Below are 26,611 nucleotides of genomic sequence, written 5' to 3' on the forward strand. Positions count from 1 at the left end.
CCGTAGAGAAGAAGACCCAAGACTCACCTTCACCCCTGCTTCGCTCCATATGGCTGCTCTCAGCTTGCTGCCGCTGGGTGCTGCCACCTTGCCTGCTATGGCTCCTGCTGCTGGGCTCTTCACCTGGCTCCGCCGGGGGTAGCAGTGGCAGTTGTCCTTCTCTGGGTGCTTCTCCTTCTCTCCCTCAGTGGACGCCTCCACCAGCACCACCATGAAGTTGGTAGGCAGGACAGGGGCCCTTTCCCTGTGAGGCGTCTGAGGGGGAAGCGCCCCACCAAGATGCTCCTTTGCTGCCACCTCCAGCCAGCCACACACCTCCTTCCTTCTCTTGCCCCTTGCTTGGTGCGGCAGCAGCAGCGGGAAGAGTAACAGGAGAGCGGCTTTCTCTTCCTTTCTTTTCCCTCCCAGCCTGCCTCTCACCCAACCACGTGGTGGCAGCGCCTCAGGAAGGAAGGTAAAGAAAGGGAAGGAGAAAAGATATTGAAAGAGAAAGGGAGGGAAGGAAAGAAAGAAGGAAGCAAGGACAAAAGGAAAGGGAGGGAGGGAAATGCCAGGGAAGAGGCCGGGGAAGCAGGTGGCCTGAGAGAAACTCCACCAGGGGACAGCCCACAGGTCTTTGGGCGCTGGGGGCGGGGCCATCAGTCATGTGATCTTTTTTAGAGGTGCCAGATCTCAGATCCGGGGAAATGCCGCTGAAAAAAAGCCCTGTTTATAGCACTGCAAGTGTCATATATGCCTCCTGCATATCTGTCATGAATGCATATTGGCTCTGCCTCTGGTCTCTGAGAGTATGGGAAGTTCTTTATTGCTGTATGTCCAGCACGTTATCTCACAAATGTTTACTTTCTCGTTCTCGCTTCGCTGAGCCAGTGTCCTTGACTGCCAGCTGAAACTGGCTCAAAATGTATCCTTCTTGAGAACCAAAGGTAAGTTCATCTTTCTCACTGTCTACTCTAAAACAATGTCTCACCCAACCCCCTTAATGGTCCTCTTTCCCAAAGGCGGGAATATTCCCTATAACTAACATTGCTAGCCCCACATACGTCACTTCTGCCAATTCCACTGTCTGAGCACCTTGTACTGAATGGATCTCTAATAAAGTTACTTCAACTGGAACACCTGTGTGTTAACTGTGGAGAACTTGGGGATCTAACTGCCAGGGACTGACAGGAAGCTTAAATTAACTGTTTTGCTAGATTTTCAAGAGGAGAGAAAACCCTGAACTAGGATATCAAAGCATCTTCTGGCTCACTTCATCAGCTAACATGAAATCTTATGCTGTAATAAAATTAAGAATTTAAGATGCCTTGATATCTCTTTGTTATTTTGGCTGCTGTGGACTAACATGACTACTCCTCTGGAATACACCTTTATGGCCTGTATCACAAGCTATCATTTCACACAGTGTTTCCCATCCTGTGTGTCATGCCCCAGAAGTGGCTCTCAAAGCCTGTGAAAATAGGTCCTGGGCGTTTGTACATTTACTGATTTGAGCATGTGCTTAACCAGTTTGATATACTGGTTAAGAGCAGCGGGACTCTAATCTGGAGAACTGAGTTTGATTCCCCAATCCTCCACTTGAAGCCAGCTGGGTGACCTTGGGTCAGTCACAGGTATAGTTTTCCAAATAAGGTTTAGCATCTATCACACAAGCAACAATACATCCTACTGTCAGGTATTCTATCTGTAAACACATTTTCATTAATAACTACTAACCAAATAACTGGACTTATGGAAGTGTTTTACACAGAAACCAATTATTGATCCATCCATTCCAGTATGGCAGCTACTATGTCTGACAGTGACACTCCAGAGCCTCAGACAAAAGCCTTATTTCATCTTGATCCAGCAACTGAACCTGGGACCCTTCTGCATACAAAACATGTATTTGGGTAATAATCTTTGGTACTTCTATCACTATGCAGCGTGGGACTACAGAGGGCTGAATTACATCTACAAATTGTTTAAATATTATTTTAGTATTCTTCCTGATCTTCTAGACGTGTTCCTGTACCAGTAAAAGATTGCTGAGTGTGGAGTTTGACATATAGAGGATACAACCAGGAAGCCAGAGATAACCAGATGGATAACACTGGTTCTACTCTCTACTCTTTCTGATCAAATGAATGCCTACAGCTATTTTTGTTACATTGCTACAGTAAGCTGTAATCAAACAAAATTTGAGAGTAAAGTATAATGGAATAGAATTTTCTGCCCAGAGCTGTGAGTATTCTGCAACTGCACCATGTGACTGCAGAATGATTGCAAGATCAACATCCTACGAATCTTAGCTGTCATGGAAGGGGGACCTTTTAGGTTTCTGGCTCTTAAACTGCAACAGTAGCAAAAAGGCAGTGCTGGATAAAATATTGAAGTAGGAGCTTAGGGAAGGATACATGGGCAAAGCAACTCTTTGTTCCTTCCCATGACGAATAGAAGCAGACTACAATATGCAAATTAACTTAATTCACATTTTATACATATTGCAGAATTCAGCTTTCATTGGCACAGATGTGGGTTACTGTGGCACAGAATTTTTATATATGTATATATTAGCACAGTATATACACAGACCTATTCCCTGGCTCCTTTCATGACAAGACAGGGGTAATATAATTACTACCTAAATCAACTCAACCATTTTCCCAAGAGTGTTACAATCACCTTACAAGACGACAAAAGGCTAACTCTCATTTTGCAATTTTATGAAATGTGCATTAGACAAGTATGTTAAAGAATATATTGGAAGCTGGCTTATAATGCTTGCAAACATGTCACCTGTCCTAAAATGCAGTAGGCAGAGAAAAGTAGGAACACAATTGCCTCTTTGTTCCTTGAGAGCCAGGTGGTTCACTAGTTTCCCAGCACAGTGTGAAAAGGGATGAAAATTCAGAAAGAGGAAGGTGACATTCTTCAAGACACTTGAAAGAGAATCCTTGGCAGGAGCTACATTTCATTCGGACTGTTGGAAAAGGGAAATAAACCTGGCAACACACATAGCATACTAACAGCCGACAACACAGAGACAGACGATGGCACATACATATTTCTAATGCCATCAGTCTAGGATTTCTGGCACCACTGCAATCCTATCTTGATGCAATATTTATGTACTGTATGTCAAGCTTGTGCCAGAATGCAAGCAAACCTCATAACTGAGAGGTACTTGAATCATTTATGGGAGCAGAATGCATGCCTTGGCCATCTAAAATCTAGTCATGGGTTAAAGAAGTACAGATTAGCTGCAGACTCCTATATTTTAATGGTTGCTTATTTCTGCTTTCATGGAAAAGAAACTTGCCAGATCCCAACCCTTATCTTTGGTTTATGGTTTTTCACAGGTATAAAACTGGACCAAACCCAAACAGTTTAGGTCAAGTTCTGACACCTGGCAAGTCCTAACATTAACTCTGTATGATTTAGCTATACCGCTGGAATACAGTATTTTTAGAGAAAAAATGCTTAAGGGTAGAAGTGACATTAGAAGAAATATGGAGCCAAAATGGTCATGTTGTCCCATCCCCTCAGAGCCATGAGGTTCATCTTCCCTCATGTCCTGAAATCCTGATGCTGTACATTCCCCCATCCCACTTCATTTGTCAGCTGCCACTCACAATGACATGAGAATCCATTATCGTAATGATGTCAGGACACAAGGTACATAGTGCTAGAAGTTCTGTTCTTCTTTTAATCGTTAATTCTACCCTAGGGCGTTATGTGGCTTTGCTTTTTTCTCTCTGTACAATTCGTATTTCTGGTTAAATAAAGCATGTAGAATTCAGTCTCTGAGCTATGTTACAGTGAATAGCAGGCCCTAGCATTTTAAGACAGACGACCATTTTTAGGAATGTCTGTGTGCTGAAAAAGGCTAATACAGTTATAAATAGTAGAGCACTTTAATTCAGAAAAAAATGTCCATGGTGACCTTGCATTGTAAAGGTTAGACAAGTAAAGAAGGAAAAGAGTAGCATCCAGCATGGCTGAGGGATCAATTCATTGAGCTAATCTGTATCAGGTACACGTTGTACAATTGCCTTTTTGCTGCTATCATAGTTACAAAAAATGTGTCTGTTAGTTTTTGTATATCAAATACCAGACCTGTGAAACCTGTAAGGATATACAAAAGAGACTATATATTTTAAAATAAGTGTGTATGTGTGTGTATAGGCATGTACTTTGTAATTACACTGTCAGTACTGGTATTGAGTTTGTCTCTTCTAAATACAGACCAGTATACTTCCTAATCCAACACATGCACCTACAAACACATGATCATGCATACAGCATTTTTCCTGCTGTTTGTGGGGAAAGTCAGAATATACAGAACTTTACATTATTTAAATTTAAAAAAAGTCATAGGATAGATGAATATCAGTGGATATCATTCAAAGGAAAAGTTACTATGAGCTATAAAAATATATATGCATACAAGATGGACATTGTTATCTAATCAATAAAAACACTGAAGACTGTAAGGATGATCTAAGAATCAAAACCACTTCTCCAGCAAGTCAAGAGATGGGTAACTATTGACCAACGGATGACTGTACAGAACTGGTTGCGGTCAGGAACATGGAAAACAGAGTCCAAAAGGGCATGGAGCTTTCACAACAGCAACAAATCCATTCTTGAGCTTACACCACTTAAGACCATTTGACAAAGGTCAAGAGCATTAATTCAGAGCTGTCCCCCTCACGGCAGGTGGTGCTGACGGTGACCTGGAGGCCCACCTGGAAGGTAAGCGCCTGTTTGCTGGTCGTGCTGGCCGAGAGAAGCCTTTCCCAGTGGACTGTTTAACTGGCACAGATACCTACAATACAAACAAGACTATTAAGAAGTCAGAACAGGGAGGAGGGAGGGAGGAGTCAGCCCTGAAATGCTAAGAGAATGCTATGATGTACATTGGACAATCTTACAACAGGTGGCCTCAGTTTATTAAAAGGCACAGAGAATGAAGTATTTACCATTTACATAGTAATGTAAAGATGTAATAGCAGAGGAACTCTTGCATGTGTTCAAGAAATATGTAGAGTACAAGAAAGGCACAAAATACTTGAGAGTTGAGTCACATGACCACTGGCATACAGCCAAAGGTGGACTAAATCAATACTTATGAACAGGCTACAGCATGTGGGTTTTTTGATGGCTCCATTACTCATTCAAGTCACTTGTCAGTATGAAGTCAGATATGAAACACTTTAAACAGACTCCACTGTGTGTTAATTGCAAACTGAGTGACAAACTGATCAAATGGTGATGTATGGCCAGTAAATAACAGCAGATTTAGCCCACACTGTTAAAGATAGGTGAAAGGCCTTCAATTTCAGTTTCAGATCTGCTTAAACCTAATTTGAATGAGATCTCCTGAACATATGAAATTAATTTTCATATGTTCAGTAGGTCTCATCCCTTTAGAACTGTGAGGCATTTAGGTCCCATCATATTCCTAATAACATCAAGAACATGACTGGGCATAGAGAACTCCCTGCAACCTGTGACTACTTAAAGCCCTGTTTATCCACTCCTGTTTCTTAACATATCATGGTGGGGGACAGTGTTACCTGCTCTGAGAAACCACTAAAGTAATGTTTCAGTATTCAAAACTGTGACAGGGTTACCCCCAAATTATGATTTGATTATTTTTATTTTAAAATTTATGTTATTTAGTCTGCCTTTCTCACTAAGACTCAAGGTGGATTACACAATGATCAACAGCTGGACAATTCCTTGATATCCAGTCTACAGAGATCAGGACCCATTCCACATTGCACACTTCAAGCCAGCTATGCTGAGCTGATCTTATAATAATAATAACATTCATTTTATATACTGCCCTTCAGGATGACTTAATGCCCACTCAGAGTGGTTTACAAAGTATGCTATTATTATCCCCACAACAAAACACCCTGTGAGGTGGGTGGGGCTGAGAGAGCTCCTAGAAGCTGTGACTGGCCCAAGGTGACCCAGCTGGCATGAAGTGGAGGAGCGGGGAATCAAACCCAGTTCTCCAGATTACAGTCCCGCACTCTTAACCACTACACCAAACTGATCTTGGGGTCCATCATTCTGCACTGCACAACCTCGAGGTGATTTGGTGTCTGCTGATGAGTTAAGATACGTCTGTTTGGAGCCACATATTGTGGGAGCCACACTGGAGCCACATATTGTGGGAGCTGGAGCTGACATCATTTTTTAAATTATTTTTTCACATGCGTGGTAACATTGCAATGTTGGGACCCATCCCCCCCATATCTGCTGAATGGGCTGTCCCACTGATGAGGCAATTGGTGGTGGAGTTCTGGGGGAAAGCATCCTTTTCATGCTTGTGCCATTCTACTTTTTTTTTTTTTAAAGCCAAGCCAGGAAACCGTTAAAATGCTGCTGCTTCACAGCTTTGCTTTGCAACTTACAACTCATTCCTGTCTTTGGGAAAAAATGAGAATGTATGCATACCCCTGAGGAAGGGAACAGCAGCCCCTTTTCTGGCTTTTAAAGCCAGCAAGGAATAAGCAGCAACGTTAGGAATAATTCCTAGCTTTGAAAGAAAAAAAAAGTGTGTGCATACCTGGGAGGAAGGAAGTGAATGGAGAAACAACCTTATCTCGCTTTACTGATAAAAATGGTGGGAAAGGAGTTCAGAGAAGGGTGGGCATGGTTACCGGCAGACAGACCAATCAGCTCCCGGTGAAAGGAGGGTGGGGGGAGAGAACCAGAACGGGAGTTTTTGATTCTTCATGGACAGAATGCATGCCAGCAGTGACTGGGAAGCAGCTTAAAATCGTGGAATGTGCGCAGGGGAAAAAATGGGGAAAAGATGGACAAACATCATTTCTGCTTCCCATGACTCCCTTGCAGATGCAGAACTTGGGAGAACATGGGAAGCAGAATAGATTCTGAAATGTTGTAAAGTCAGCATGTTGAAAATACCCAGTTTCCCTGGAGGAATCAGCAACTTTGGAAGAGCCAGTTTGGTGTGGTGGTTAAGAATGTCAGGACTCTAATCTGGAGAACTGGGTTTGATTCCCCACTCCTCCATTTGAAGCCAGCTGGGTGACCTTGGGTCAGTCACAGCTCTTCCAGAGCTCTTTCAGCCCCACCCACCTCACAGGGTGATTGTCATGAGGATAATGACACACTTTGAAAACTGCTCTGAGTGAACCTTAAGTTCTTCTGAAGGGCAGTGTATAAATTGAATGGTTATTGTTGTTGTTGTTAACTTCTGTGGCATTACACATCCACTAAGCTTCCCTCCCTCCTCAAATTCTGCTTTCTCCAGACACTGCTTGAGGAAGGGCAGCCCCCCCCCTTTCCTTGTTGCTGCTTCACATACCAGCAGGAAATGAAGTGGGCTTCTCAATGTCACATCACTTCTAGAGAATCTGGAAGTGACATCATTGCTTCAGCCCATCACTACAGGATTCATCTAAAACTTTTATGATGTAACTATATGGTTCTGCAAATCTTAGTGTCACCCCAACACAATCACATCACATCCAATTTTGCACCAAAAGTGATGTTAAGCACCAGTGTGACACCAAAGAAACAATCTCCTTCCCCCATGCTCTTGCTTGCCTGCCATCTATGACTGATAGCCCTACACTTCTCCAAACTTCCAGGAATTTGCCATGTCAGATTTGGCAACTGTAATCTTGGAAGCTGCTGTGATCATGGCTAAGAACACTTCAAACTACATTTCCCAGAGCTCCTAATCACAACCTTGCTGCAGAATTCAGGACTTGAAGTCTGAGGTCATTATACCATAGCATTTCTCAGGAGCTCCTCCCACCAGAGCAGGGAGGATCCTAAGAACATCTGTGTATTGAATGTACACATGGAAGACCATTGTATGGCAAAGAGGCAATAGTGAATCTTCACCAATGCCATGTTTGCCCTTTATTTATCTTTTTTTTTTTACTCTGTGACAGGCTGCAGCAGGCCAAGGCCAATTCCCAGTTAGCTATGCCTAGTATTGTGATGCATTGCTGAGCTCAGATAAGGAGTGGCATAGGCAGGCAGACTGCCTGGGCAAGACAGCTCCTCCAGACAGGGGCCTGACTCCCTGTTTCATAGGTATTAGCCTGTATAGAATCCTTGAACCTCTGCCCGCTTAGCCCATCAGACTCTGCTGATGGATCTGGATGTGTGGAGAGACGTCTCAGCACACATATCTGGAGCTAGGCTTACCATCCACTCACTGACAGTGTGGATCCCCTGTTGCCAGCAAGTGTTTCCCACCACTGCTCAGCTGGCTAGGAGGGGAGAAAATAATAGGAAATGGGGGGGGGGTGTCAGCAGTATCCCAATGTGCTGACATCACTTCCCATGCCCCCAGAAGTGACATCAATGTGTCACCAGGGGATGCTCAGGTATTTGGGCAAACTCAATAGTTAAACCATAGAATGATGTCAGCCAGCAAGTACCCCCCTGAACCAATAACCAATGAACCAACCCTGCCAGTTGCCAGGAGACCTGGCAACCTTACCCAGAGCACATTTGCCTCTGTTAGGAGTCTCTGGAGAGCTGAATGGATGCTGTAACGCCTTTCTTTGATTTTGCCGTATTTTGTAACAATCATCTAGCCTGTAGCATCTAAGTAATCTTTAAAAAACACCATCAGCAGCACACTCCATGAACTGAAATGTATCCATTTTGGAGAAGTCTGAGTCTAATTTGAAATAGATCCAAGAATGAAGACTACAAAAATCCAGTGTTTTGAACCTTCTCTTTTTGGTCGTCTTCATCCCTATTCATAGTGTCAATAAGCCCACAAAGCTGAACATGTGAAGTGCATAACCAAAATTATGTGTACTATTTCCTTTACCATTCACTTGAGATTCATTTGAGTGATCCTGTTGCAGTGCTCTAATTGATATGTGGACCTGCTATTTGCTAAATTTAACACCACTTGCATAAATAGCTTTACTTATAAAAATGGACTGCCAATATTAATAAAGATTCAGTTAAATATACCTAGGCCTTGCCCAATTGCATGTTACACTAATGCACAGGATGGAAGACCCACCTTCCACTGTTTATTTGAGTAGGCACTTAAGGAAGGTTCTTTGGGCTCTCAAGCTACCACTGCATACCTTTGCACACCATGTGCAATTTGCTGTTCACTTCTCTTCTTCACTTGTGGCCTGTGGATTTAATGGGCAAGAGTGTGCTTCACAATAGCAAACATTCATTGTCGTAGCATTTTACTGTAGAGTAATGTTGGTGCAACTTAGAGGTGGTAGGTGGGAAGCTTATGCTGGAGAGAAACAGAGCTTTTGCATGCATTTTTGTGCTATCTTTTTAGAATACACAGAGGGTCAAACTACACAGTACATATTTTTCAGGTGTTAATTGAAGTTTGTTTTCCTCTACAAAGGTGTTACTGAGCAGCCCCCCCTCCCGCCAGAGGCCAGCCACAAACTGGGGTCTGAGTTCTATACTAAAAGATTGCCGTGCATGTGTGCCTCTAATACACGTGTCAGTTTCATATCTGATGCTGCAACAGACTGACAGTTCCCGGACAATTGCTCTCAGAACCCTTACGTGGCACTGCCCTGCTCAAGCTTATATCTGGACTCTCCTGTGTGATGCTGCCCTGTTGCCAACCACGGACTGTGTCTTAAACGTTGCTCCCTTGCCTGCCATGAGAGCTTGCCTTACCCTGGGCTCCAGCCACGCTGCCAGCAGCCAGATGCCAGCCAGGGGAAACCTTCCGCGAGAATGCTCCTGCCGGGAGCCTCCCGTGGGCTGGTTGCCCTCACTGCCAGACAGTCTGCTGGTAAGCCCTAGCCGTGCCCAGATGACAGCCATGTTCTCAGAACAGCCAAGAAGCCGAGGGGAACAGCCTGCTTTGGGAAGCCATTTCGAAGAAGCGAGCGGACCACGTACGCAGCGAGAGAATCCCGCTCTCCTCTGCATTTCTTAACACCTATCCAGAATGGAGATTGATCATCAGTCAGCCAGGGCAATCAACAAGCGCACATCAAAGCAACCTTCGCACTCCAGACTTGAAGACACCAGGATGACCCTGGGAACGAGCAAACGGCCCAGTTCCCCTTCCTCCTCCCCATCCCCTCTCCCAAAAGGGTGTCATTACAGATCAATCAGATTTCAAACATTGTCCAAACAAGGCTGTTCCGATGGCCCCAAATCCTTTTGATTTAAGTCGTGAGAACCACTGACAGGGGCGCCAACCCTGGGTGCTTTGAAGGTATATAAGCTAGCCCCTCGAATCCGAGGGGGCGCCCGTCATTCTTATCCTAACTTCCGTGTTACCCCTCTACCCGAGGTCTTGGTGCAGGCACTGGACCCCCTCTTCGCTGCAGAGATCTCTATTCCACTCCAGGAAGGTGAGCATGTCCCAATTCATCGTGATATCTGGCTCATGCATAAGTCTCTAATTGTCCTACTCTGTATTTCTTAGCTCTTGTATGCAATCTTGTATGTGTGTGTAAGTTCAGGCATATGCCACACTATTAGAAAATACACATTATTGATTGAATAATTGTAGTCTGCCTCTTTGTCACAGAGATTTCTGGAGGGCAGGACCTTGGTAGACATTGGCTAGATCCGCGCTGTTTTAGTTCTGGACTGCTAAGCTAACTCCCCATCCTATTAACAGAGCAGTTCCAGTAACAAAGGTAGCTGCTGAACTTGCTTTTTCAAGGGTGGCATGAGGAGAGGGGACCTTGAAACCTTTCCTTTCCTTTTCTTACTAAAAAAGCCACCGTGTGAAGCTGTTTCTATTCTCTCTGAGAAAAACAAATGGGTACCAACATAGATGAAAACAACTTTGAGGAGGAAAGCAGCAGGGGAGAAAAAATTTAACCCCCCCTTTTTTTTCTCCCACACAGCTTCATTTCTAAAAGAAAGCAAATGTAGCGTAAAATGAGCATGAAAAAAGTACCAGATGGATTTACTTGCAGAAGGCCCATAAGCTCAAGAGTCAAACTTCTAGGCAACCCATCTACTGATGGGTGATGCGTTAAGTCTACCTATTGAAGAAAGCAGAGCAGCTGGTGCCTTCTATCCTACACCACCAATCTACTTGTCACACAAGTTGTATGTCTTGTCTCCAAGAACAGCTGATGAAGGGTATAACTCTTCTTAGGATTGCAATGCAATGCAAGTTAGAAGTCACACTGAAATCAACAGGCCTCACTTCAGAATCTACATGCATAGAACTGGACTTTCCAGACTTTACTGCCTGGGCTAAGATGACTGATACAACTTTAGACCACCACCACCCTGCCCCTCCCAAATATATATATATTCTGAACATGGACCCTGAAGGCAGATATTAAAAATCCATATTTACAGGCAAATATAAATGTTAAAAACCCAATATCGTAGAAGCAATGTCTGCTTTTTTAAAAAAAATAATAATAAATGATGTCACTGACACCTCATGAGACTATGTTTGAGATCTCAGGAGCCATTTTGGGAGTTACTAGAAAATCTTCCCCAACAATGTTACGGAGGTTTCCAAGCCTCAGTTAATCTCATTGGTGTGGGGAGAAACAGATCTTAAGTGGGTAAAAGATAGGAAGGAGTGAAGGTAAAGATGAAGCAAGGAGATGCAAAAAAAAGAGGGGGGAAGGGTAAGCTGAAGACTGAAAGCTGGAAAGAAAAAGGGGTTGGGTGACAGAGAAGAAAGGCTGCTGGTGCTGCCAGAGTGAAGGAGAGAGCGTACGGGGAAATAATGTCTACCTACTTGTTATTTCTATTCTAAACATCACACTGCCAGAGTGAAGGAGAGAAATAATGCCCGCCCACCTCTAAACATCTATAACTGAGGGATAATTTAAATGCTACAGCTCAACATGAAGACAAGCAAAATGGCACTTTCCTAAGGGAATACTCAGCAGGGCAGCCATAGCATTCAAAGTCTTTTACCTCATGCATTGATACAATGCTGGCAGGAGATCGCAGGTTATAGAAACTCTGCATGAGTTTTGTTGATGACTAGAGTAAGATGCTTTTAACCATTACACCCGCCACATGAGGTGCCATGATGGGTAAGTACTTTCTGGCAGTTTTCACATCGAAACCTTAAAACTGAAGCTGGAGAATGCAAAGGGTATCCTAAATTTCTACAATTTCCAAAATATGTATAATCAAGGTGGGACATTAATAACTTATCCAGTAGTTCTCAAACTTTGATGTGAGACCCACTTCTAAACTTACTGTACTTGTTTGGGAGCCACTTCTACAACTGCAGTAATTTTTGGGACCCTCTTGCAAAGTAACTCCACACAACTCTCTTCTTCCACAATGTAAAATAACAGGAATCTCACATCAGTTACCACTGAATATGTATATATTTTTACTGAGTCCTCTCTCAGCTCTCCTACTTCCTCTCTCTTGGCTTTACAACCAAATTGTGAAAAGTCACAACCAACTTTTAGGCCCTGACCCATACTTTGAAAACCACTGCCTCATATATACCCATAATCAGTTTCTTCATTTATACCCCTCATTTCTCTGGGGACCCAAAGTGGCTTACAACATTCTCCCTTTCTCCATTTTATCCTCATAACAACACTGTGAGATTAAGTCAAGCTAAGTGTGTATGACTGGTCAAAGGTCACTCAGTGGGCTTCCATGGCAGAGTGGGGAATTCAAACCTGGGTCTCCCAGACCCTAGTCCAACAAGTAAAAGTACTAAATCACACTGATTCTCATCTTATTTTTAAAAAATAATAAACTTGTTAAAATAGTAATTGTGTGCTGTCAAGTTGCAACCCCTTTAATTTTAAAATCTTACCTCAGGAAATTTCTGCTTCTCTCTTCCTTGCTTGGTATAAAGTCCAACATGCCTGGCCGAATTCTTTTGCAGCTCCTGCTTTCCTAGGTCTGCCTGGAGCATTTCAAAATAATGACCCACAGCCTCACAGTTGCCACCAGCAAATGCAGAATTTGATTGTGCCCACTTCTCTTTATGAAACTTTGAATTACACAAAGAAGCTGATTTTTCATAGTTCTTCAAAAGCTTTTCAACAACACCATAGTTTGACCTTGAATCAGCTGACCGTGGGCGACCAGACAAATTACTTGGCCTCCAATCATGCTCATGAAGCATATGTTGGTAGCTACTTAAAAGCCCATTTACTTGCTTTTGCTGTCCTATCACTTTGATGTTTTTGCTGGGATTACTGGGTTTCTCTTCCTTTCTCAAAGAGAGTTTGGGATTCAAAACATCTGTAAGATCTGCATTTTTTTCAGTTCTGTTTTTCATACGTTCCTGCAGTATGCTAGTGGAGTTAGAATCTCCAGATTGTCTTGGTAGCATTTGGTTGTTTGGTGGACACTTTTGGCCTTTATCTGTATGAAATACAGTTCTGTTAAATTCATCAATCTTTGCTTCCAATGTTTCATTCCGTTGAGTCTTTCCAGTTCCATATCCAGAATCACCCAGTGTGCCACATACAGGTGTATAAAAGTCACTGGTGTAACACACAATGCTTTGTGATTCAGGATGTTCTTTCTGAGACATCATATTTCCATCAGAACTACTCTTTTGGACAGAGTGTTTGACAGAGTCATTCTTAGCGAAATTCCCAATTTTGCTTGCTTTGCAGGTCCATGTGTTATGACAAAATCCCACTGATAGTTTGCATTCAGTGGACAGATCCTTTTTTTCTGTGGGCACTGTCGTAGCCACTGCGGGACCACTAACAGATTTCCATTCACTTGCTGGTGGCCCTGGAGCATCACATAGTTTTGAAACAGATGGATTAATAGATGTATTGCTATTTTGACACTCCTTGGTTTTACAATGGTTTCTATGTCCTGAATCTTTTGCTAATACCTCAGAAACGTGGACAGCTGCAGAAAGAGAGCTTGTCAGATGCCGAGAAGTGCTTCTTGGAGGCACAGGAGGAGCTTCATTCCTTTGCCAGGGCAAAACGTCTGTTTGCTCAACACCACAAGCACTCTCCTTCAAACACCTGTTGATGCCCATCAAGTTCTTCCTGTTATTTTGTTTTTCTGTTTCGAATGCAATTAAAGCAGTTTGTGGGTCACTGTTGCACATATGGTTCATCTCCAGCATAATCAGTGTGGTTTTATCTTCTGCAGATTCCTCCGTGGAAGGAAGAAACTTTTTTCTGCACACACAAGAAAACAATTCTGATTGGTAAGTAGGAATCAGGCCTGCAAGGGTGTCAAAACCAGTTCAGCTCAAAGTAAAATGTGAAATTGAGGCTCATTCTTTTTAAGTGTAATCCCAAACTTCTCTAAAGCCCTTTGACATCATAGGAGTCCACAAGAGGTGTAACATGATTGAAGACAATTGTCCTTAAACCCCCTCTTTCAAGAAAGGTATCAAGATGTATCATGAGCGCTTGAGCAATATCATGACATAATTATACATAACGTTGCTCCTCAAATCTTGTAAGCCTAATTCTGATTATGGTAGGGATTCACCTGCATCTCCCAGGACAGCTAGCTAGCCTGTACAACAGGGGCTGCCAACCTTTTCTTTAATGAGAGCTACTTTCAGAACTATGCAAAGTATCCTGAGCTACTCCCCAACCCAGGGCATGTTGCCAAGTTTTGTTCTGTCCTCTGCAGAAACAGAACATGGACTAGGAAAAGCACCAAAAAGTAGTACAGGGAAAACCTTGTTCAATGTGTTTGGTTTTTTAAAATCCTAGAGCAGATCTTTTTTGCAGTCTTTTCCTGGGTCTTCTAGGGGATAGTGTTAAACAGTCAGTGAGTGCCTATCTGCTGGAGACCCCTGTTCTATAATGTGTGATGATTACATTTCTCATAAAATATCCCTACAGGGAAGGAATTTTAGTTAAACAGCTACAATATTTGTTGGACTAATGAAGAACAAATCACTTTCATGAGAGCCAAAACCTGAGCCCCAATCAATGAGGCTGAAGCTCCAGTGAAAGCACATAGGACTGGTGAGCTACAGTAATCTTGACTTTTAATTTCTATAGTCTTGAGGTGAGGGTAACTTTCCCTGAATGGGTGGCAAAAAGGTGAAACCAGCGCTTCTTCCTGCTCTGGCTGCCCTTAAGCCAAATGTCTGTTCAGAAAAGTATGTCACACTTTTAATAATGCTTTTACAGTGACAGAGGTTCCCTTGAAAGGATGATGGAGTGGTTTCACTGCTACTTATAAAATGTGAGAATTCTCAGCTGTCTTAAGTGAAGACAAGCTTGAACAGGAGCTTCGGCTGGTGTTTCACTTGCCAGAGCTAATGTGCCACCTGGGTAAATCTATTACGATGCAATTCCTATTCATATGTAGTTGTCTGCTGAACTTTTAATTTTTTAGCCCTATAAATTTCACTTAAGCACATTTATGGTTCTAAGCTGTAACATGTTAAAAACACCTAAAGATTAATGAATATTGCTAATTTCTCTAACCCCCATCCAGTGTTTCTTTTACTTGTCCTTTGCATATGTAAACAAAAAAAAATGACAATTTTACCTTCTGTGGTTGGACTTCTTGCGGATTTCCTCTTGGTAGCTGCACAAGTCTTCACTTACTTTGGCAAGTTCTTTAAGAGCCTTTACAAATGCAAATTGCATTGGTTTAATGTGATAGGGTTTTGTAACATTTCCAAAATAACTCTAAATAACCACATCCCTAGGCAGCCAATTCCACTGCTGAATTACTCTTAAGATGAAGTTTTTCCTAATGTCCAGCCGGTACCTTCCCTCCTGTAGTTTAAACTCATTGTTTCAAGTCCTATCCTCTGTTGCCAACAGAAACAGCTCCCTCCCCTCCCCTAAGTGACAGCCTTTTAAATACTTAAAGAGAGCAGTCACGTCTCCCCTCAGCCTCCTCTTCTCTAAACTCAACATTCCCAGGTCCCTCAGTCTTTCCTTGCAGGGCTTGGTCTCCAGGCCCCTGATCATCCTGGTTGCTCTCCTCTGCATCCATTGCAATTTGTCCTCATCCTTTTTGAAGTGAGGCCTCCAGAACTGCACACAATACTTCAGGAGGGGCCTGAACAATGCGGTATATAGTGGGACAATGACATTCTGTGATTTGGATGTTATGCCTTTATTAATATATCCCAAGACTGTGTTTGCCTTTTTTGTTGCTGCATCACATTAACTGCTCATATTTAGCTTCCTATCCCCCTGTATCCCAAGACCTTGTTCACATACACTGCTAGCCAGAAGTATATCCCTCATCCAGTAAGCATGCTTTGCATTTTTGTTACTCAGGTGGAGAATCCGGCACTTATCCAAGTTCAATCGCATCTTATTCAAATCTGCCCACTTTCCATTGTGTTCAGATCTCACTGAATTCTATCCCCATCTTTAAGGATGTTTGCTACTCCTCCCAGTTTGGTGTCATCTGCAGATTTAATTAGTAATCCCTTCACACCCTTGTACAGATAATTTATAAAAATACTGAAAAGTACTGGGCCCAGGACAGAGCCCTGTGGCACTCCACTGCACACCTCCTTCGATCAGACGTGATGCCACTGACAATTACTCTTTGGGTGCAGTTCTGCAGCCAGTTCCCTATCCATCTAACCATCCTAGAGTCCAGTACACTGTCCACCAGTCTACCCATCAGAACATCATTTGTAGGGAGCCAAGATTATATTCACAATGGTGGCTGATAAAAATGTTGTGTCATTTTAAAAAATGAAATAAAATATAAGATGAAGGAGGAAGAGGAGAATCTTTTGGATGACAAGTTACTATATCCTTGGTGCTATGAGGTGGATATTTTAGGCTTGGGTCGGGGGAGGTAAATCAAATCAGGATGATCTTTCCCATATATCTGTATTTACTGTGTTTTCACACTTAGCAGCTTCAGCTCAGGTCAAGCTGTCTTGATCTTGTTACCATCCAGCTGACTCACAACATTCCCACATGAAGACCAACCACTGAACAGCAATTTATAAGAACATATGACTGAGGTGTTACAGGTTGCAGCTGAGGATACATTTGTTCTTAGTGAAACACCCCTTTCCCATTTACTCACAATACTGAGATCCTGAGTGTAATTCTTGGTTGTTTTCAAGTCTGGGCAATCTTCAGCTTCCTTGTAATTCTCAAAGACCAGATTATCCTTCACAAAAACACGGTTTTTCCTCTTGTTTTTTGTGTCCTTGCTTTCATTTTCTGCCTTGGTGAGCAAACTTTCTTTGTCTTGTGAACAACAGTTCAGTCCTGGCGTGTCACTCCATTCTGAAGTGGGGGAATGTACAAACTGCTGCCGTGTCTTGCTATGAATGGCCTTATTATCAAAGGCGTTCATGTTGCTCTCACGCCTTAATTTTACCTCCTGGTAAAGCTGGAAAGGAAACAAAAAGCCCTGTATTAGACTACAGTGATCTTACATGGCTGATGAACAAAGGATTGCATTTATGCTCTCTTTGAGCTTGTGTCAGGCTTCTAAGTTTGGAATCACTTTTGGATTGATAGCTCTGAAACTTATTTTTAGAAAGAGATGTCAAGTCACACATTATAATGGCTATGGGGTCATTCTTTTCACAGAATATAAAAGAAGTACTGCAGTTCCAGAAATGCTGACTGTGTTTTGAATGTGTAGCTCAGTGTTTTGGGACCAGGCCAGAGAACAATTCCACAGAAGTCCTAACGCTGGATCATACTGGTTCTCAAATGAAGTATGCCTGGTTGGTCAGCTCTGTTATACCTGCAAATCATCAGGGAAAATGCTTTGGATCAGTATGTAAAACTGCCACACATGAAGCTGTCTTAAACTGAGCCAGAATACTAATCTGTCATGGTCAGTATTTTTGTTCTGTCATCAGCTCTTGGAAAATGAGAAGCCTTATTACCTGAGACTGAATTCTCTGGCTGCTTTTCTGATCTACTGAGTGGATTGACTCTGACTTTATTGGTTTTACTTTTTATTTATATTTTATGCTTTGTAGACAAAAAAGCAGAATAAAAAAATCACTAAATAAATGTATAAATAAATAGAACTAAGCACACAATATTGCAACTAAAATTAAACTCTGTACATCATATGCTGAATTACAATGAGAGCACCATAAATAATGATGCTAAACCTGCCCCTGACAGGAATAGCACAAAGACTTGCAGAGACCGAGCAGCATTAACACAATTTGTGCCTAAGCTCTGGCATGTTGTTTTCTACTGACTGTCATCAAAATAGCAGGAATGTCAAAATAGCAGGGCCAAACCAGTCCTTGGGCCATGGGCATTCTTTTTAATGTTAACAAACAAAATAGCTGTCATTTATCTCAGGGCTAATGTGGGAACCTGATGTCTAGAGAGGTCCATCTACACTATGTGCTCAAGAAACCTTTAGTTTTAAGACACTTTATATAAACAAACCACATCGAGAATTTAATCAACAGTCCAAGGGCAAATTTTTGTTGATGTAAGTATCACATTAGTATTGACCATAACACCATCTTTCACAAACAACTTTTCAAGAGTTCCTGTTTTCCTATCCAGTGTTGTGCAATAAAGTGTCCTGTCACTGTCCTTATCTATCCATATTGCGTGTTTAGTAAAGATTTAGTGAATATTGAGAGGTGGAAAGGACACTAAGTGGATGGGGAAAAGGGAAAGAGCTGTGTTCAAACAGTTTACATTATATCAGAAAGAAGAAGAAAGGAGAGGTAACTTGTTACCAGATGTACCAAGAACAGGGCAACAAGCAATGGATTTACATGTCTAGAAACACGTACATAACTGTACATACTAACAAATATGGTAACAGCACTTTAGAAATGGAACAAGCCACCTAGGAAGGCTGAGTATGTTGTTTCCTTGGAGGCTCCAACAGAATATTGAAGAGCATTCATGAGGAATACTCTAAGAATAAAACAAAAGGAGGGCATGAAGCTATAGAGAGCCACAGGGCATCTGAGGTAGCTACTCTGGGCCCCTCACCTGGAGGAATTGCCTCTGCAGCCAGCTACCCCAGCAAGGATGCAGTGGCCATCCATCCAAACTCTGAAGCCACCCACACAGTACAGAGGCACTTGGCAGCCAGCCAAGCCCTGAAGCCACCCACATGGGAGGGGAAGAGGCACCTAGCCAGGCCAGCTCTTTCTCATTCTCTTGCTCCTTTGGCAGAAGGCAATGGATGGGCCACTCCACAGTGACTCTTGGGCCCCATCCACTAGTTCTTCCTAGGCCCCTGAAATCACTAAGACCACCCATGAGCACAGTACATATTTTCCCCACAGAATATACCCAGTACAGCCCCTGAGATCTCCTATAGTATTTCAGATTCTAGTGCTTAGGAAGACTTCTGCTCAAGACCTAACAGAATTGTTGCCAGACACTCTGCTAGGCTGGATGAACCAATAGTATGACTCAATATGGCAGCTTCATACATTCATTCTGCAACTTGGCAAGGGTCGGTCATGATGGCTGATATCTGCCCACACTATGAGGGTTTTTTTTTTTTGCAGCACTTGGCTTTTGCTTAATGTTGTTCAGCAAGATTGCATAGAACTGTTGACATCCAAAATAAGTCAGAATACCTCTTCTATTTTCTTCTGCATGACTTTCCATTGACATTCCCACTCCTTCCTTTCATTGTCAAAACGCTCCAGCAGTTCCATTTTCTCTTTATTCCAGTTCCTCTCAGTTCTGGACTCCAGTTGGGCCTGTAGGTCCATAGCTATAGTGGTCCAATTAAGAAATGTCTTCACTCCTCTTTTACTCTCTAACTGGAATGTGGGTGTTATTAAGTCAGAACAAGTCTTACTAGTTGTCTTGGGTTCCAGCTATAGAAACAGCAAGGAAGAAAACAAAAAATAAGAAACAAATAAACACGTCCAGCTATATTCCAGTATTTTTTTTAAATCACCAAGGAAATAAATCTGTAGGAGAAAATGACAACATAAAAATAGAAGGAATTCAAAATCTATGGAAAAATAGATTTGTATATTAGGCCCTGCAATCTTAACAAACATGGCAATTAAGGAAACTTGAAATTTGTTGCAATATGGCCCAAATATGAAACTGGGATGATAACTCTTTATAGATGATTGGTGGAGAAAGACATGAAAAGTGAAGATAATATCTTAACTACTTCGTGATACAGTTTGGTAATGACAGCTGTGATGAATTTTTGTAAACAATTGGAAAAATATGTATTACATTGGAATACAAAAACAAAAAGAGTCCAGTAGCACCTTTAAGACTAACCAACTTTATTGTAGCATAAGCTTTCGAGAATCACAGTTCTCTTCATCAGAAGCATGGAGGGCAAGAAGAAACTGGTCAGATATAGAGGAGGAGAGGGGAGGGAGGAGTAGATGCAAACAGTAGCTTCTGATATGGAGATCAGTTTGCTTCTGTTAAGGAAGTCAGTTACTTCTGATAATGAGATAACCATTCATAGTCCCTATTCAGTCCAAGCTTGACTGAGTCAAATTTACATATGAATTCCAATTCAGCAGCTTCCCAATGGATTTTGTTTTTGAAAGGTTTCTGTTGAACTACAGTGACCTTTAAGTCCTTGACAGAATGTCCTAGTAGATTGAAGTATTCTCCCACTGGTTTCTGGATGCAGCACTGTAGTTGCAGGTCACTGTAGTTCAACGAAACCTTTCAAAAACAAAATCCAACGGGAAGCTGCTGAATTGGAATTCATATGTAAATTTGACTCAGTCAAGCAGGGACTGAATAGGCACTATGAATGGTTATCTCATTATCAGAAGTAACTGACTTCCTTAACAGAAGCAAACTGATCTCCATTTCAGAAGCTACTGTTTGCATCTACTCCTCCCTCCCCTCTCCTCCTCTATATCTGACCAGTTTCTTCTTGCCCTCCATGCTTCTGATGAAGAGAACTGTGATTCTCGAAAGCTTATGCTACAATAAAGTTGGTTAGTCTTAAAGGTGCTACTGGACTCTTTTTGTTTTTGTATTCCAATGTAATACATAAAAATAGATTAATCTATTTAGTCCTCCCTCCCCTCTCCTCCTCTATATCTGACCAGTTTCTTCTTGCCCTCCATGCATCTGACGAAGAGAACTGTGATTCTCGAAAGCTTATGCTACAATAAAGTTGGTTAGTCTTAAAGGTGCTACTGGACTCTTTTTGTTTTTGCTACTACAGACTAACACGGCTAACTCCTCTGCATCTATTGAAATACAATAATTTCCATAAAAGTACCCATATACTGATGATCAAAGTTGTAAGATTAAATATTTGGTTTTTAATAATCCAATGGCAATTTATTTATTCTAATACATTTTCATTTTCTTTTATAATGTTGGAATTGTTATATTTAAACATCTTTTTAAAAAATAAAAATGTATCTTAAAAACTATAAAAAGAAAGATACCTACAGTGCCACTCTAACAATGAAATTCTAAGCAGAGTCACTCCACTGGTGAGTCTTTTTCTGTTGCCTTCCTTAACTACTGCGAGAAATTAACTGAGGTTACCGTGTGGGAGGAGAGTGTTTGGGGGAGGGGTGAGTGCATACAGCCTGCTGCAAAGTGGTGCCAGTTGAAGTAAGGGTTTTTTTTTTCTGTTTGTCTATTTTGCCTGGGTTGGAACTAATTGAGGAGGGCGATTGTTGCTAACTGGAGAGTGTCTGTTTTGCCTGGGGCTGACTGCTTGCCCCGGCCTCTGCTGGGTGAGCCTTGAATTGAATTAGGCTCCTCCTCACTCTTCCCTTTGGCTCTTAGCCTGTAGGTCTGGCCTGTGGGCCCTGTTAGAAGCTCTCATACATCTTATAGGTGTTAGGATTTTTCTTCTCCTTCTGCCAACCTTTCACAAGTTGTCTTCTGAGGCAGTTTGGCAGGGGAATTATCAGGGAAGTACCATAAAACCTAAACTACCTCTGAAATGAATTGCAACAGCATAGCTGGTGAAAGAGCTGATGCAGTGACATGTACAGTCTGTAGCATGTTTGTATTCTTACCTGAGGGTAACAGTAACTACACTTGCAGCAAGTGTAAGTTGGTAGCCCTACTAGAGAAGAAGATACAGGGACTTGAGGCATGCTTGTCCACACTCAGTTCAATAAGGGAAGGAGCACATGGACAGAACACATGAAGCGCTTTTCAGAGGGCAACATGAGGAGGAAAGAAAGGTATCTCAGGATTTGGAGGAGCATCCAATACAAGAGGTGGGCACATGGAAGAAAGTAACCCACAGGAGCAGGATAATCAGGAGACATTCTAAGCCTCTGATGCTAAGCAATCGGTTCCAGGATCTCCCCATAGATACTTGATTCTGGGCTACTGGATCAAGAGCTACTCCCCCATACTTCTTGAACCTTGAAAGAAATTAATCAGCCCCTGCGGATGAGAAGAGTCGAGCTTCCATTCCTCAATATAGAAGAAGGTGTGCCCTGGTAATTGGGGACTCCCTACTGAGAGGGGTAGAGGGTAAAGTGTGCCGACCAGACATGTCACCTTGAGAGGTATGCTGTCTACGAGGTGTATGCATCCAGAATACGAGAGAAAGGGTAGGAAGATTTATCAAACCCACAGATTATTATCCCTTCCTCCTGATACATGTGGGAACAAATTATACTGCCTGGCACAGTCCAGAACACATTAAAAGAGACTTTGTGGCTCTGGGTAAAAAGGTTGAGGACCTGGGAGCACAGGTTGTGTTTTCGTCAGTTCTTTTGTCATAGGCTGTGGTTTAGGAAGGGAAAGAAGAATCCTGCAAAGAAATGACTGGCTACATAGATGGTGTCATTAGGAGCGGTTTGGTTTTTTGGACCATGGCTTACACTTTCAAGATGAAGCTTTTCTATCAGGAGATGGTTTGCACTTCACAAGGGCAGGAAAAAATGTGTTTGGTAAGAGCCTTGCAAACTTGATAAGGAGGGCTTTAAACTAAATCCTGTGGGGGAGAGAGACAAAAATTCAAAGCCTGTAACTGGAGAAGGGAACATTGATGACCTGCAGGGAGTAGAACATATGCGAGGAAACATTAACTCGCAGGTGAGCACAGAAACAAAAAACTCAGGGCATATAAGTCATGGCTTCTGGTGTCTGTACACTAATGCATACAGTATGGGAAATAAGCAGGAGGAACTTGAAGTCCTAATACAGGAAGGGGACTATGACATAATAGGCATTACTGAAACTTGGTGGAATGACACTCACAATTGGAATACTAGGATTGAGGGATGCAACTTGTTCAAAAGAGATAGACAAGTAAGGAAGGGGGAAGAGTAGCAATATATGTAAAGAATGTATGCACTTGTGAGGAAATACATGTATCTAAGCGTGAAAATTCAGTTGAGAGTCTCTGGGTAAAAATAAAAGGAATAAGAAACAATAGTGATACTATGGTGGGGGTCTGCTATAGACCACCAAGCCAAGCAGAATTGGATGAGAAACTCGTAGAACAAACTAAAAAGTTCACAAAGAGACGAGACACAGCGGTCACGAGAGATTTCAATTACCCAGATGTTAGAAGTCTAACTCTGCTAAAAATGAACGGTCAAATAAATTCCTGACTTGTCTTGCTGACAATTTCATTTTTCAGAAAGTAGAGAGGGAAACAAGGGGCTATGCTATCTTGGACTTGATACGCACCAACAGGGAAGAACGAGTTGATGAGATGAAAGTAGTGGGCACCCTGAGTAGCAGTGACCATGTAGTTTTGGAATTTACAGTCTTGGGGAAGGGAAAAGCTGTACGTAGTCAGACATATAGGCTGAGCTTCAGGAAAGCAAATTTTAACAACCTGAAAACCATGCTGGGTAGAATCACATGGTCATTAATACTTAAGGAGAAGGGAGTTCAAGAGGGGTGGGAGTTTCTTAAAAGTGAAATACTGAAAGCACAATCACAAACAATTCCTATGAGAAGGAAAAACAGGAGAAGCTTAAAGAAGACACAGTGGCTTCATAAACAGCTTTCTAATGAATTGAGAAATAAAAAAGACTTATTTAGGAAATGGAAGGAGGGCCTTATAACCAAGGATGAATATAAACAAATAACCAATGCTTGGAGGGAGAGTGTTAGAAAAGCTAAAGCTCAGTATGAGCTTAGGCTAGCAAGAGATGCTAAAAACAACAAAAAGTATTCCTTGCTTCTTTTGGTAACAAAAAGAGCAAGAACATGGTAGGCCCATTGCAGGGACAGGGAAGTGAAATTGTAACAGAAGATGAAGAGAGGGGCAGAACTGCTCAGTTCCTATTTTTCCTCAGTCTTCTCCTGCAGGGGAAATGGTGCTCAACATAGCAATAACAAAACACATGATGGGGGAAGCGAGTTACAGCCTAGGATTGGCATAGAGGTAGTACATAAACATCTAGTTTCTTTAAATGGAACTATGTCCTCAGGGCCAGATGAATTGCACCCAAGGGTACTTAAAGAACTTGCAGATGTAATTTCTGAGCCTCTGTCCATTATTTTTGAGGATTCTTGAAGATCAGGTGAGGTGCCAGAATATTGTTGTTCCCATCTTCGAGAAGGGGAAAAGGAGGATCCAGGTAACTACCAACCTGTCAGCTTGGCATCTATACCTGGAAGTCTTAGAGCAAATCATCAAACAGTAAGTCCATGAGCATTTAGAAAGGATGGCTGCGATTACTAAGTGCCAGCATGGGTTTCTCAAGAACAAGTCATGTCAGACTAACCTCTTTTTCTGAGGAAGTTACTACCTTGCTGGTTCAGGGGAATGCCATAGACATCATTTATCTCAAATTCAGTAAGGCTTTTGATAAGGTTCCACATAATATCCTTGTCGACAAGTTGGTAAAATGTGGTTTGAATCCTATTATCAATAAGTGGATCTGTAACTGGTTGACAGATCGTACCCAAAGAGTGCTAGTTAATGGTTCCTCATTCTCTTGGAGAAGAGTGACAGGTGGAGTTCCTCAGGGATCAGTCCTGGGACCTGTTCTGTTCAACATTTTTATAAATGATTTGAATGAAGGAATGGAGGGAATGCTTATTAAATTTGCTGATGATACTAAATTGGGAGAGGTAGCAAATATGGTCAAAGACAGAATAAGGATACAGAATGATCCTGAAAGGCTGGAAAACTGAGCTAAAACAAATAAAATGACTTTGAACAGAGATAAATGCAAAGTTCTGCATTTAGGAAGGAAAAATCAAATGCATAATTATAGGATGGGGGAGACTTGTATTGCGAAAAGAATATAGGGGTCTTAGTAGACCACAGACTGAACATGAGTCAGCAGTGTGATATAGTAGCTAAAAAGGCAAATGTGGCTTTGGGCTGTATCAACAGAAGCATAGTGTCCAGATCACGCAAAGTGATGGTATCGCTCTACTCTGCTCTGGTTAGACCTCACCTAGAGTATTGTGTTCAGTTTTAGGCACCTCAATTTAAGAAGGATATAGATAAGCTGGAACATGTTCAGAAGATGGCAATGAAGATAGTGAGGGGTCTGGAGACCAAGTTCTATGAGGAAAGGCTGAAGGAGCTCAGAATGTTTAGCCTGGAGAGGAGACGACTGAGAGGTGATATGATAACCATATTCAAGTACTTGAAGGGCTGTCATATAGAGGATGACACAGAGTTGTTTTCTTCTGCCCCAGAAGATCAGACAAGAACCAATGGGTTGAAATTAAATCAAAACAGTTTTCAGCTAAACATTAGGAAGAACTTCCTGACAGTTAGAGCAGTCCCTCAGTAGAACAGGCTTCCTCAGGAGATGGTGAGCTTTTCTTCTTTGGAGGTTTTTAAGCAGAGGATAGATGGCCATCTGACAGCAATGATGATTCTGTGAACCTGGGCAGATCATGAGGGGGATGGCAGAATGAGTTACATCAGTGCTTAGTTCTCGTGACCTTCTTACATGCCCAGGATAATGCTGATTGCCACCTTGGAGTCAGGTAGCAATTTTCCACAGGCTGGTTTGGCTAGGGATCCTGGAGGTATTTTGCCATCTTCTGAGCATTGAGCAGGGGTTACTGAGGCAGTTGGGGGTGGGGGGTGGAGTAGTTGTGAATTTCCTGCATTGTGCAGGAGGTTGGACTAGATGACCCTAGAGGTCCCTTCCAATCCTATGATTCTAAACCCACTGATTAGTTAATTCACACTCTTCTGAGTTAGGATGACACTGTAACTGACTATTCTTCCATCAATATATCTAATTCTCAAGGTGGCCCCATCTGTGGATACTTTATCCTAGTGACTGGAGCCTTGAACAGATAAGACAAATGTTTCTATGAACCTGAAAAAAGCCCCAGGTTTGCAGAAAAATCTAAGATTAAAAAAAAAAAATTGGAGGGATAATCCCCAGACTAATAGAACCAGCACCGTACCTTTGAAAAAAGATATCTCAGTGGCCATTATGATGGTTGCTAGTAAACTACAATATTGCCAGCCTTCAAATCTTGAATACTGTCAGTAAAAGGCAGGGGTGAGTGTTGGCATTCCTCAGGGTGTGGGGTGTGTGTGTGTTGGCATTCCAGAGACAATGTGCTGCAACAGAAAATGCCCTGTGCTTACTAGCCCCACCTAGATCACCTCTGAAGGTGGGGGCAGAGAGAACAGGGCTTGAGAGGCAGATTTTAACCGGCAGACTGGATAGGAAAGGAAGAGACAATTCTGCAGGTATCCTGGCCCTAAGCCATTTAGAGCCTTAAAGAAAAGAATCAGCATTTTGAATTGTGCCTGGAAACAGAAAGGTAACCAGTGCAGCTCTTTCAGCACAGGTATCATA

The 26,611-nt window shown here is 42.2% G+C and overlaps 1 protein-coding gene across 1 annotated transcript in view; it reads right to left on the bottom strand.

Annotated features, from left to right (window-relative positions):
- Positions 1-2,457: 2,457 nt before the first annotated feature.
- KIAA0408 (KIAA0408 ortholog) overlaps positions 2,458-26,611 on the bottom strand; it is a 32,018-nt gene continuing 7,864 nt past the window's right edge. Inside the window, exons 3-7 of the mRNA XM_055001969.1 lie at positions 19,469-19,714; positions 16,963-17,274; positions 15,445-15,524; positions 12,764-14,105; positions 2,458-4,810 (exon numbers count right to left, since the gene is read on the bottom strand). Of these exons, the coding sequence (XP_054857944.1) occupies positions 4,673-4,810; positions 12,764-14,105; positions 15,445-15,524; positions 16,963-17,274; positions 19,469-19,606 (2,010 nt within the window). The 5' untranslated portion in view covers positions 19,607-19,714 and the 3' untranslated portion in view covers positions 2,458-4,672. The remainder of the gene's footprint in view (positions 4,811-12,763; positions 14,106-15,444; positions 15,525-16,962; positions 17,275-19,468; positions 19,715-26,611) is intronic.

The sequence above is a fragment of the Eublepharis macularius genome, chromosome 1, assembly GCF_028583425.1.
Source record: "Eublepharis macularius isolate TG4126 chromosome 1, MPM_Emac_v1.0, whole genome shotgun sequence".
In the NCBI taxonomy this organism is placed as follows: Eukaryota; Metazoa; Chordata; class Lepidosauria; order Squamata; family Eublepharidae; genus Eublepharis; species Eublepharis macularius.